At 35.8% G+C, this 13,341-nt stretch overlaps 1 protein-coding gene and 1 pseudogene across 1 annotated transcript; one reads left to right on the top strand and one right to left on the bottom strand.

The window, feature by feature from the left end:
- Window positions 1-231: 231 nt before the first annotated feature.
- Window positions 232-5,776, bottom strand: LOC120262479 (protein DEK-like). The gene is made up of 11 exons (XM_039270602.1): window positions 5,306-5,776; window positions 5,085-5,118; window positions 4,237-4,316; window positions 4,061-4,120; window positions 3,689-3,799; window positions 3,527-3,604; window positions 3,351-3,431; window positions 2,347-2,878; window positions 828-925; window positions 715-745; window positions 232-627 (listed from the first exon to the last, which is right to left on the bottom strand). The coding sequence occupies exons 1-11, from the start codon at window positions 5,606-5,608 to the stop codon at window positions 470-472; spliced, it is 1,566 nt and encodes a 521-aa protein (XP_039126536.1). The 5' UTR covers window positions 5,609-5,776; the 3' UTR covers window positions 232-469.
- Window positions 5,777-6,215: 439 nt separating this feature from the next.
- The window catches only part of LOC120261843, a 21,247-nt pseudogene continuing 14,121 nt past the window's right edge, over window positions 6,216-13,341 (top strand).

Genomic DNA, 13,341 nt, shown 5'->3' with positions numbered 1-13,341 from the left:
AAAAAAAGCACATGAGATCAATATGATTTTTCAACCGACACACATTCACATAGGCTCTTCTGCATTGGCGCACAAGCATGTTTCAAGCGCAAGAATACATGTAATCAGTTGTCACTTCAACTCTAGATCTAAGAATCGCTAAAAAAAAAAAAACAAAACAAGGTGAATCGGCAATCACAAAGAAAAAAAATAGAAACATCTGTTTGAACCTGCAATTTTCAGAAGATAATGTGACTTTGGGGTTTCATTGCACAACAGAGAGATAGGAATGTAAAATAGAAACAGATAATAAATTTTAACTCTGAGATTTTTTACCTAAATAAGAAGAGCCAAGGATGGAAAGAAACTATTGTACATCTAGCTTGAAGATAACAAGGTCTATGTTACATCTGTCAACAGAACCTAACAATGTAAATGTCATTCATGCCTACACAATGAATAATGAAAGCTACAAAATTACCCTAAAGAGTCAGCCATCATCCTCTCCATCTGAACCCTCACCTTCTGGGCCCTCTTCATCATCTCCTTCATCAACTTCTTCATCATCAGACATGTTGCTTATTACTTCTTCAATTATAGCTTTCACCTCAGCTTTTCGATCCATTAGATTCTTATCAAAGTGATCGCCTGAATGGCAATAGTTGACCAAATTCAGTTGTATAGCCTTTGGTACAACCAACAAATAGACTCAATGCTGAATGCAAATACACTTACCTAATTGCCTGAGAATATCAGCCAAAGTAGCCTGTGTTTCGAATGGAAGTTATGTAATTGGCAATACACTGAGAAGTAGAAAATAAAAAGCTTTAGTGTTGGAATGTACTTACAGTACTAAAGTCAACTTCTTTCAGAATCTCACTGACCACTTCCCGCAATTCTTCTTTTGTGGGGCCACCATCTTCACCAGAGCTAGCTTTAGCTTTAACTGGAACGATATAAGATATTTGTCAGGAAGAAAAAACAGATAAATCTTATGCCAAACTATGTGCCTAAAATGACAGGAGGGAAATATATATATATCTATATATATAGCAGACTGTGCTAATATTTATTGTACATGAATTTAGGCAGAGAATGAGACATGTTACTAGTGAATTCTTATTTCACAAAGACTAGATACACGCTAAAGAAATATCAAACTAACTACATAGAAAGCACATGATTCTAAACTAGATAAACTATGATAAGCACCATACTAACAATTTTCATTGTATAATAATCAGTCATGTAACAGATCAAGTGCATTTTATATAAATCATACTACTTCAGCATTTGATGTGTGAAGTTAAATACAAAGGTACTGCTTAGACAACCAATAATGAATATCAGCATCATTTCTAAGGATCAAAAGGAGCTTCTTTCATTATCCTTCAAAATACAAGAGAATGAGCTAATGTATACAACAAAAATTAACAAAGGTACATTCAACTTAGGGCCACCAGTATATCTACATCACGACATTTTCTTTCTCCTTTCAAACATCATTGGTAATGTTATACTCATGGACAGATTATTATCTGCACCTTGCCAAACCCTTCCCAAACTCCCTTCGAGGTACTGAACCAAAAGCATTTAATTTAATGCATATGCTCTAAATCACACAGATCACACACATCAAGTAAAATGAGCCCACATGCATACAGCACTACTTGTTCATAGGACAATCTCAAGATGATTTCATGATGACTTCCATCTGCTTTTGTCAACAAATATAATTACATAATTTTTAAAAATAAAAATAAAAATGTCGCAACTGCATATTATGTCTGCTGACTACTTTTTGATCCTGTCAAACTACAATCCTACTGTGTTGTGTCATAAATGAAAAGTGCCCTTTCAAAGTCGTGGATGATATTTAACAGTAAACTATTTAAACAGATACACAGAAGGACTCATCTGCCACAGTAAATTTGTGCTTTTTCCTTGTATTGCATTACTATTTGCGCTATCCCTATCTCCTGTATTACATGATCCACAGCAAATCTCACAGACCCTATGTGCTAACATGCTTTGGTAACTACGTAAGGCTTAGTATGCACAAAACTCACACAGCACACAAGATATTTAAAATAATAAGGAACATGGTCAAAGAAGTGTTTAGCACTGGGATAATTAAAAATCTTGGATGCCAGAACCAAACTAACAGCTTACATAGGTTACTGAGGCAAATGCTTTAAATAAGGCCAAGCTAGAATAGCAGAAGGGAAAAATCCTAATAATAAAATAAAACTCCTTGTTGAAAATTGATCAAAGAGCAACATTACAAACATGATGTGATACACATGAACATTAGATAAAACATAATTGAGGTACTAGAATTATATAGCATACAGAACAGAAACAGACCTTTCCCTTTTGAAGAAACATTAGATCCACTCCCAGGTTTCTTTGCATTGGCTGCCATCTGCTCTGCACCTTTCTTATTTTTTTTCTGCCGGACTTTACTCTTCATTTCCACTTTGGGTTTAGAGGCTGGAGGGTCAGTGTCATTACTGTCTGCTGGTGCTTCCATGGAATCCTCATCTGGAGCAGCTTTCCTCTTTTTTTTCAGAGGCCGTGGAGTTGCTCCCTTTAAAGAACTTTCCTTTTGTTCATCTGAGGCTTTGGATCTATTTTTTGAGGAAGACTTGCCAGAGCCCTTTTCACTTTTATGACCCTTTTTGCCAAGTGAAGATTTGTCCTTTGACTTGACACTATCACCTGTTTTCCGCTTCTTTTCATTTGGCGCAGAATCCTCTTGTGCCTCTTCATCTTCTCTTTGGTTGTGTTCAGAATCACTATTGTGTTCATCAGTTGGTGCATCTTTTGCCTCAGACGATACACTGTCATCATCTTTCTCGGATTTAGCAGATTGAGTCAGCTCCTTTTTACCTTCAGTCTGATATGAACAGGAAAGATGCTATGTTAAAAAATAAATAAAGGGAAATCGAATTTGTTGAAATTATTTCTATTGTCTGCATTATTTGGGCTGAACAGTGAACCACAACCAAAGCACCTACACCAGCAGCTCACTCAATAATCAAGAGACATGCCATTAGAACAGCACCAGTCTTCATTTAAATTAATAGTTGCATACAGTAATAACCAACAGATTTTATACATCTATTATTCTGAACTTAGACTAGACCAGGCACTCCCAAATATTATCAAAGATAAATAGGTGTTCTTATAAAAATCATACCATAATAATTAATCAATCGTATGTACTGATATGATAACAATCAATAATGGAATCTAGCACAACTTCTCTTAAGAAAAAAAACTACCTGCAGCTATGATGATACCAAATGAAGGAAATTTGAACAACCAGGAAATAAAATAATAAGCGGGAATAACAAGGATACAGATACCTTCTCATCTCCGTCTGAAGATGCTTCACCTGACACTGTCTCTGGAGGCCCCTTTCTCCTCCTCTTGCGCTTCTTGGCTTTCTGTAATAAAATCACCAGAGTAACTTGGCAAATGTTGATGGTGTTGCCACTAAAGCAAGTTGAGACGCTATTGAATTTTAACAGAAGCATGGTACCTCTTTTTCAGCAAGTACAACATCCCTGCTAACATATGGGGATTCCAAAAATTCCATCAACTTCACAGAGATTTCTTCCTGAAATGGAGTACTGCCAGACATTAATTTTTGTCAGTGAAAAGGAAGAGAGGTGCATAAGGACATTCCTGTCTGCTAATTAACCTTCTTTGTAGTGCCTTTCACAGTGCATACATCAAGCAGCTCACAGAAATCCAGCAACCTATCTTTGTTGCACTTATCAAGCTTTTCCTTCACCTTAGTCTTCTGTTTTTCCTGCAATGTAAATTTTGATTGAACAATAAAAAAGCAGCTGTTGGGACAAAAAATGAAAGCAACAATGTCATAGAAGATCTTTCACAGATGAACTCCAATATAGATCATTAGATTGTTTAACATGTTGGTATTGAGAAAAAAAATTGAACGCCATAAAGAAAACATAATGAATTCCTACTTTAGTAACAAAGGAAAAACTATATTCCTAATTGAAATTCATCATGATGAAAATATAGACATTGTAATATATAACCAACTTACTTCATCACTTGTCCAAACAAAACCAGAAAACTGTGAAATATTCCTCTTCAAATAATGTGCCTGAAATAAGTACTTATTAATGAACATTAGAAACTCAAACGGAATAGCTACAGAATAAACTTGCAAATAACTAGTTCTAAGTGCTCAGATGCAGTCAATAAGCAAAGAACTTTTACATTAGCTTTCCTCCCAAAGAGTATGGTATGCAGCGCTTGAAGATTTTCATCAACTTTTCTTTTCGACAATTTGAAAGACACTGGAAAATATGCCAGTATGAAAATAAATCAGAACATAAAAACCAACCTCCAGCAGAAACATCCAACAAAAAAGAATACTTAATTAGCATAGCAATTTTAAAATGTACACTTGATTGATTTTGTCTTGCTAGACTTAGAGGATCCCAAAAAAAAAAAAAGGAATTAACACAACCATGTGCCACAGTTAGATTGGGCCCCCAAAAATTTGTAAATATTCAAGACACCAGAACCTACTGAACTACCAACAATCATACACCAAGTTTCAGGGATGTAACTATAGCAGCAAACCATAAGAGTCAGGATCTGAAGGATATTCTTACAGTTCAGACTATGTGTCAATAAATTGCAGAGAACAGAACAAAATAATATTCTGATAAAGTTGTAGGAGTTTTATGTTCACTAAATCTTTAACCATTCTTATAAATCATTGTTTACAGAAATGACAAATGGGAAAGTATCTAGTTCTAAAAGGGATTAAAGATGAGGGGTCAAATGAATGGCATAGCAGAATAAAACATCCAACTACTAGAATGAGGCTAGAACATGTTTGGAATAAATAAAAGACAGGAGAAAAAAAAATTGCTGTATTTTGGTTCATCTTGGTGATCATGGGGTAAAAATGCATCCAGATAGCAAGACAACAGCATGACAAAAACAATTGTTGCTTTGAGCTTGAGAATAGTCAGAACTAACTCATTGCAGAATAGTGTTAGAGAGGAGAAGGAAAACCAACAGAATTTGTAACATAGCAGTTGCAGGGAGTGTACCGTTTGGGATGTCCCTCAGCTTAGTTCCAGGACCCTGTAGTAACCAAACAGGAAAACCCTAATTTCAGTAAAACCCTAGCTCAAATCACAGCTACAAAGGAAGAAGTCAAACAAAAAACCAACCCAATAACCAAACAGCCACGAAACCCTGATCCACCTCGAACGAAAAGCCTCCAGAACCAACAATAATCCCAGTAAACCCAAAAACTCATGACATTCACCTGTTCAATGGGCGGGATCTTGCTCGGCGTGACCCGTCTCGGTGACAACGCAGCATACCTCTCGACAGCCTTCCTTTCCCTCGCAGGTCTCTCCACCGACGGCGTGCCCACCGATCTCCTCTGCTTCTTTTCCGCGCTCTCCTCCTCCGCCTCCTTCGGCTTCGTCTCGGAAGTCTCTGTCTTCGGCTTTCTCCCTCTTCGGACAGGACTCTTCACCGAGCTGATCTCTTCCTTCTGGACTTCCTCCGGCGAAGATCCATGGCCGAGGTCCTTCTTCTCGTCTTCCTCTACGGTCTCGGGCATCTCCGGGGCTGAGATCGGGCCGGGAGATGAGGGAGGGAACCAGGAATTTGGGGGGAGTGGGGGAGATGGGGAAGCGAGGGTTTTGGTTTCGTCGCGGATTTCAAATGTAATTTAACTTCATTGAAGGCGGGCTTGGTGTGATTTTGGTTTTGAAATTTCGTGCCCGAAATCCGAATCCCGGGCCGCTATCTCGCGAGCTGAGAGCTCCCTCCTCTTTCTGTTTTGGATATATATATCTGTGCGGAATATTATATATATATATATAATATAATATCTATTTTTAGGCATTGGACCCACTATTTAATTAATTATATACTTATTATATAAAATCGTTATTATTCTCACACCTATGAAAAGAAATAAATCAAATAATATAATTGATGGCGATTTTATTAAGAATAATATCCCACTTATTTCAAAAAAAAAAAAAAAAATATCCCAGAATATTACTCACAGAATCACACGCATTAAATATTTAATTAAAAACGTAATTTAATGCATAAATAAAAAATTACTGTTTCTATAGCTATAGCCAAACGCTGTACGATGCCAGGTGGTGCCTCATTTGGACATCACCGAAGCCTTCAAGTGCGTGCATGGTGCGAGCGCGAGGCTCTCGCCACGCCCCATCGAACCCTCGACTCCTTCTCCCCTTCTCCACCCCGCTTTCAAACCCTCAACGGCCCTCCGAAGCCCTCGTCTTCGTCTCTATCGCCAAGCTCGGGTACCTAATTGCACCAATCCCATTCGCCTTGTTCCTCACTCCTCGGAGACCTCGATTCGATCGGTAATTCATCCGTTATCATCTGACCAGTCAGCGTCATCGACGAGGGAGGTGTTTTTCTTCTGAGATTTTTCATTTTGAGGTTGAGTTTTAAATCTCCGTATCGGCATTGATTGTCTGAAGTTGCTGTTGTTCTTTGTGGAATTTTAATAATTGAAAAGAAATTCTTGGTGATTTTGTGTTTTGCTTTTCTTTAATCTCATGGTATGCTAGTTAGATCATAGATTTGATATTTTTGAAGTATATATGGGTTCAAGACGATGTTATTTTCAATGATTTTTTTTCTTCCTTTTGCTTATATTTTTGGAGATGTAAATCTTGCTTTGAATCATTGATTCAATTCGATATAGTTCTTGGTAATTTCTTGTAGATATATTATTTTTTTTAAAAAAAAATAGTGAACTATCCCATTGATCCTGCAATTTGTTATGCTCTGTGTAGGAATATCCAGGCTCACTGGATATATTGCTTTCCGAATAATTATTTTTGTATATTGAGGTGCATTTCTTCTAAATAATTACCCGTGTATGTTGAGATACATTTATTCTGAATAATTATTTGTTTATATTGAGATGCATTTCATTTATCTGAATTATGTTTAGATTGGACTGCATGGGTTCCAAGCCAGTGGAAAATTTGATTGAAGCTTCAGATGGCGTTCAAATTTCTGGCCTTCATCTCAATGGGGTGGGTGAGAAAAGTTCCAGGGAAAATCAAAAAACAATCTCGGCCAAGCTAGAGCTCCCTAGGCAGCCTTTCGTAATTGGTACATTGTGTTTAGATCCTTTGACACATTTGTTCTTACTTCATGGTGTTTACAAAAAGACTATTTGCTTTTTTTGTCAACAACAATTATTTTATTAATCAGTGCGTGTGTCCTTCATACTTCACTTATCATCTAGGCTGTTTTAAATTCAAGTGCACCTTGGTAGTGCATTTATTCAACAAATATTGTTCAATCTGTGGATTTGTGGGCCTGATGCATGTGGGAGAATGCTGGATAAATGGCATGGACTGAGTGTTTCTTCTCTGTCTGGCAAGGAAAGAGCAAATTTATTGTGTGATCAAGCATTTCTAGTGGCATTGTTCATGCTTTTATGGTTGGAATATAAATATTGCTTGATTTGCTCTTGCCTTTTGACAAAGAAAAGAAAACATGGATAGAAACCTATTGGCCTTGTACATGCTAGAGTATATTTACTTGATTTGCCTCCAAATGCACTAACAGACTATTAACAGATGATTTTCTTTATAAATCTTTATATGAGTGTGTGCACTGGAACTTGTTGCAAGAAGATATAGTGACTAGAGATATGCTTAAATGCTGTATTTGAGTAATGCTTAGTGCCAATCCTAGTATTATCCCTGCAAGCCATGTGATTGAAGTGATTGTCATTCCAGAATAAATGCTTGATCTTTAACCAAGTGATTGTCAATTCAGGAAAAAAAAAACAGCATATTTCTTGCCTTTGCTGCACCATTTTTGGTTTGCTACAGGAGGAAAGTGTATTCATATCAGAGCTTAGTCACCACAATGGCCCTAGGTTTATATTGCCAATTGGTTATATATATATATAATTTGTGATTTTTAATTGCCACAGTGAGTTTACTGGGCAGAAAAGAGTTCTGCTGGTCAGTTTTCCCACTCACTGTTATTCATTAAACTGATTCAATTTCCTGAATTTATGAACATTAACAGACTATCATTGTAAATTGATGTTACTTGTTTTTAGTCTAAATTCCCCACAAAGGTTTGCTATTTGAGTTACTTATCTGTCAGACTTCATAATATGTAGATACATGCTTTCTAAGATTTCCAATAATAATCTTTGCTCTAATTTTATCTATCGGTATAAATGCTGAACCTCATTGTGGCCTCAGCTGAAGTCATATTAAATATAATACTGTGCTTTTTTATGCCTTGATTCCTTTGTCTATTCTTGATTCTGGGGTTACATTCGGATTATTTTTTTGTCCTGCAATTTGTTCTGTCTTTGTTGTGAACCTGGTGTGATATTTGCTTTTTATCAAAATTCAATCTAACCATGAACTATACAGGAGTTGCTGGTGGTACAGCATCAGGAAAAACAACTGTATGCGACATGATCATAGAGCAGCTCCATGATCAACGTGTTGTGCTTGTTAATCAAGTATGTTTTACATGCCAGTTTCATTGCCCATTTCAATATTTGAAAAGAGAGTTCTCAACAAATTTGCTTTGTGAAAAGGGAAGCATGAAGGTATCAGGGCACATAGCAGGGTTAGATGTCAATGCTTTTTCTTGGTCATTCAAAATCAACTCACTCTCCAGCAGAAAATTAGAGGCATAATGTTCAAGTGACATTAGAACAATATATGTGGGGCTATATTAAAAGATTAAAAGTGTTGCATGGCCTTTTCAAATTCATAAGTCTGTTTATTTTTGTAAGAACGGATTTTGGATGATATGGTTCCCCTTAAGCAGTAGGGTAGATTTCCAGTCATGCACACTTTGGACAATATTGGCTTCAGGCTATTATGTTGAAGGGTGATGGATGTTGATGGTGAAGCTATTCAAATTCTAATGTTTTTCATGGCGTATTTTTTTTCTTTGCTAGTGCATTTATTCATTCATGCCTCCTTTATTTTGATCATTAACTCAATAGAATAACAAATCGATGTAGATTGCATTGGTATTAGTTCTAAAATCAATTGAAGTGTCATGTTTTACAATATGTCTATATATATATTATCATGGTTCAGTAGACATAAAATTTTACTGTTGAACTGAATCTGGGCATGTCTTTTAGGATTCCTTCTATAACAATTTGACCGAAGAGGAACTGTTACGAGTTCATGAATACAATTTCGATCATCCTGGTGAAGTATTCCTTCTTCAAACTTTGGGAAAACCTTTTTGTATGTGTAGTTGGATATTTTTCATAGCCATTGAAGTTATGTTCAGCTCATTTCTCATTTAATATTGAAGTGCGATATGCCAATATTCACTCCCTTAATTAGTTATCAAATCTGGTGCACATTATATACTGCTTTTGCTACTGTTTGTTATATATGATATTTATGTTTGATTAATTGTAATAATTTGTTATGCATGCACATTAACTAAGATTAGATTGAGAAAGAAGGGTCTGTTTTTATGCTTTGACTTCTGATACTACTAGGATGAAGAAATTAAGTGAAAAGTACTAGGCTTGGGGCTATTGAAGCAATCTCATAGTGCTCACTCAAACAAGCTAGTCATGTAAATCACTACTAGAAGAAAAGCGCAACTCAAACAGGCAAATAGCTTGCATACATACTGATGAGAAGAAAATTGCCACTCAAATAGGGGATAAAATTGCATCCATGAATGGACAGTGACTTAGAGATGAAAATTCCTCAGAATCAAGATTTGGTTCTGCCTTTTTTTTTACCAAAATTTTTGCCATGATTTTTATTTTGCAGATCAGGCACCAATTCTGAATTCCATACACTATTTTCTTCAAAGTTGCTATGATTAAAGTAGAATGTGTTCTTTACATTATGAAATCCTCAAGTGGCAAAAACATTATAATTTGTTTTTTGATACAGACAACTTTTTATCATATTAAGTCAACTATTTTCAATACAATCAGCTATATCTCTAAAGAAAAGGTTAATTTATTGCTTGTTCTCAATAAATTTGGTTAATTATATCATTAGAATTACTTTGAATACAACCGTATTAATACCTTGCATTGCCTCAATCTTTTCTTCCAATGGGATAATTATTTCTTATCTGATTCTTATTTCTTATTTTTAGATGCCTTTGACACTGAAAAACTACTTAATTGCATGGAGAACTTGATGCGAGGTCAGGCTGTGGATGTTCCCAACTATGATTTTAAAAATCATAAGAGCGTTTTTCCAGCTAGAAAGGTAAGTGGGAATCAGCTTACTCTGTTAGCAATGTTTACCAGAGGCTGTAAGTTTACATGAATCAACCATCTGGCTTGCTTAATGAAGCAGCATTTTGTATACTTGCTTGAAGGCCCTCTTTACACAAGGATCCACCAGATTCCCTGTTTGTGCACATCCTTTGACAAAAAGCAACATTATTATGTATTGGTGTTAATTTCTTCATTTTACCATATTACATAATTGGCTTGCATCCTCATTGGGTGCAAGTATGCTTGTTGTCCCTTAATGAATAGTGCTTTCTTGTTACTTGATTTAGACAAAAAAGGTCTTTGAAACATTTATATTTGCTTTATTTTGATCATGGTGAATCCACAGCCCAGTTCAATTTTTTCCGTTTTGCTTGATCTCCACATTAACTTTGGCTCTCACTCTATGTCAGGTCAATCCTTCCGATGTTGTAATTATGGAAGGGATTTTGGTATTCCATGATCCTCGTGTGCGCAATTTGATGAACATGAAGATATTTGTTGATACAGGTAAACAACTTTATCATGAGGACAGGAGTTGGTGGCTGTGTGTAAAAGACTATTAGTTTCTTGGGAATTTTTTGCATCGAGGTTATAGATAAAAAAAAAATAACCTCTTTGCATGTGATTGTGAGCTTGCATACATTTAAATCCTCCTTGACCTTGTTTGGAAGGAGCCTTAAGTACTGGTTCATCTTTTTTACATGCTATCGTAACTCTGGAGGTCTGTACATAATTGTAGTTATTTAACAATGTAATTTGGATTAAATAAGTGTTTGTTTGCTAATGTTTATCACGTCAGCAGTAAACACTCTTCTGCCGTATTAATTTTTGTACTTCTGTTTTACATGTTTTAACAGCTTGATTGTTGATCTTTTTTACTTCTAATGTCTTTTGTTTCCCTAGTCCAGATGCTGATGTTCGCTTAGCAAGGAGAATAGGGCGTGATACGGTTGATAGGGGTAGAGACATTAAAGGCGTCCTTGACCAGGTTTGTGAACTTTGCTCTTTGAAGCCTTCTATGGTACATTTCCTTTCTTTGTCAGTCAAAAGAAATATCAGTTTTAGTCAATAGCTTTTTATTTTATTGGAGTAAAAGTAGCTTATAAGGGTGGCTAGTTTGTGCATCAGTGAGCGTCAAGTGATTTCTTACTATGGTGGCACACTTGCATTTCTTGTTATGTGTAGACTACCTATCCAAATGATTCATAGATTAGCTGCTTTATGTGGCTATTGAATGTGATCCAAGTGGCAAAGAGTCCTGCAAGGTTATGCAAACCCTGTTTAGTTTCTTGGTGAGAAAATGTGGATGCTAACCCCGTTTCTATAGATTAAAGTTTGACAGCTTTATTAATATATTCTCAGGAAAGGAGATTACATAAGAATTCTGAGTGTTTATGGGGAAATAATTTTAATTATTCTAGCCATTTAAAAGATTTAACACATGGAAATATCAGTGCCCCTATTACCAGTACAAGCCTAGATGGGTACAACATGGCAATTTTATTTTTGATACCCTTCTATGCTGAAATTGTAGCTGTATAGAGAGCTTAGTACAAATGTGTTCTGTCATGGATTAAGTCAGAACAATGATTTTACACCAAAATTGAGAGCCAATGACTGCAATAAAGATCCTTTGTTGGTCAAGGCATACAACTGAAATAAGTGGTTCATGGCTACAGAACAAACCAGTTCTGAAAACTTGCCTCAAGTCGGATTGAAAAAAGTTGAAGGAAGCCCTGAGACTGTAAGAGATCCTGGGCGAGACATATGACATGAAAGAGTTAAAAGTGCTCTTATCCTGTTATTAATGGAAGGTGTGGACCTTGAAACATGATGGGGTCTATCACGTCGCCTCCATATCACTTAGTAAAACCAGTCAGTCATGATTGATTTCATATTTAATGTGACCTGCTTTTAAATATGCTTTGACATTGTAGTTTCTAGATGGTTATCAATGCTATAGGCATAATATATGCCAGTAAATTTCATCATGCATATTTTATACACTTGTAAGTGTGTATATCCCTTCTCAAATTGCCTACATACACTTGCATCTCTCTTTTTTTTTTCCTTATTTTTGAAAATTCAGATGCTTGAATGTCTTTCTGGGATGGTCTTCATAGCTTAATGGTGAGAGCAGATCTAAAATGATGAAAAAAACTATTTTGGTTGAATATTTTCGTCTAAACAATTTGAAACTCACAAAGAATTGTGTTTTCAACGGTCAGTGCACTTTTAAACCCAAGTTAATCATTCTGGACTGAAAAGCCATAAATGGCAATTGGCAGCAAGGACATTTATGCAAGTGTATTGAGTGCTATAATACTCATATGATGCATGCTTCAAAGAAAAATATGAAATCATCAATCAGCAATTTAACTTGCTCATGTTTTTTTAATCAAATTGTTTAATTTTTACTTCTCTGCATGCCTTAACTTTGCATGCTGTTTGTGCAGTATGCCAAATTTGTCAAACCTGCTTTTGAAAATTTCATACTGCCAACAAAGAAGTATGCTGATATTATCATGCCCCGTGGTGGAGATAATCATGTGGCTATTGATCTGATTGTGCAACATATACACAACAAACTCTGTCAAAAGCGATCTTTGCAAACAGAGACAAATCTTTGATACTATCTCACGCAATCTTCCAGGTGGTATTCTCTAATAAACTTACTGTTTATTTGTTAGAAACCTTTGTGGCTACCTTGGACACCATTGTCCTTCTGTGTGTGTGTGTTTTTATCCATAATTATCAGCTTGAGTTCTGTACCTGCAAAACATTTCCAGATACGCATGTATGTGGCAAATTAAATACGTGGATGCAAAAACAACGTTACATGATTTCATATTTTATGCAGATAGATTAATCACGTCTGCAAGAACCTTTTTATTATATTTTAAAGGGAAACCACCTTGGTGAAACTCCACTGAATCAATCTATATTTCTTAAGTTATAATGTTGAGCATGAACAAAACATCTCCATTTAAAGAGAGGAAGTGTCATTAAAGTCTAACCGGCAAGCAGCTCTAATGAATATC

The sequence above is a fragment of the Dioscorea cayenensis genome, chromosome 5 (genome assembly GCF_009730915.1).
Source record: "Dioscorea cayenensis subsp. rotundata cultivar TDr96_F1 chromosome 5, TDr96_F1_v2_PseudoChromosome.rev07_lg8_w22 25.fasta, whole genome shotgun sequence".
In the NCBI taxonomy this organism is placed as follows: domain Eukaryota; kingdom Viridiplantae; phylum Streptophyta; class Magnoliopsida; order Dioscoreales; family Dioscoreaceae; genus Dioscorea; species Dioscorea cayenensis.
This window is presented reverse-complemented; position numbering and strand designations above follow the sequence as displayed.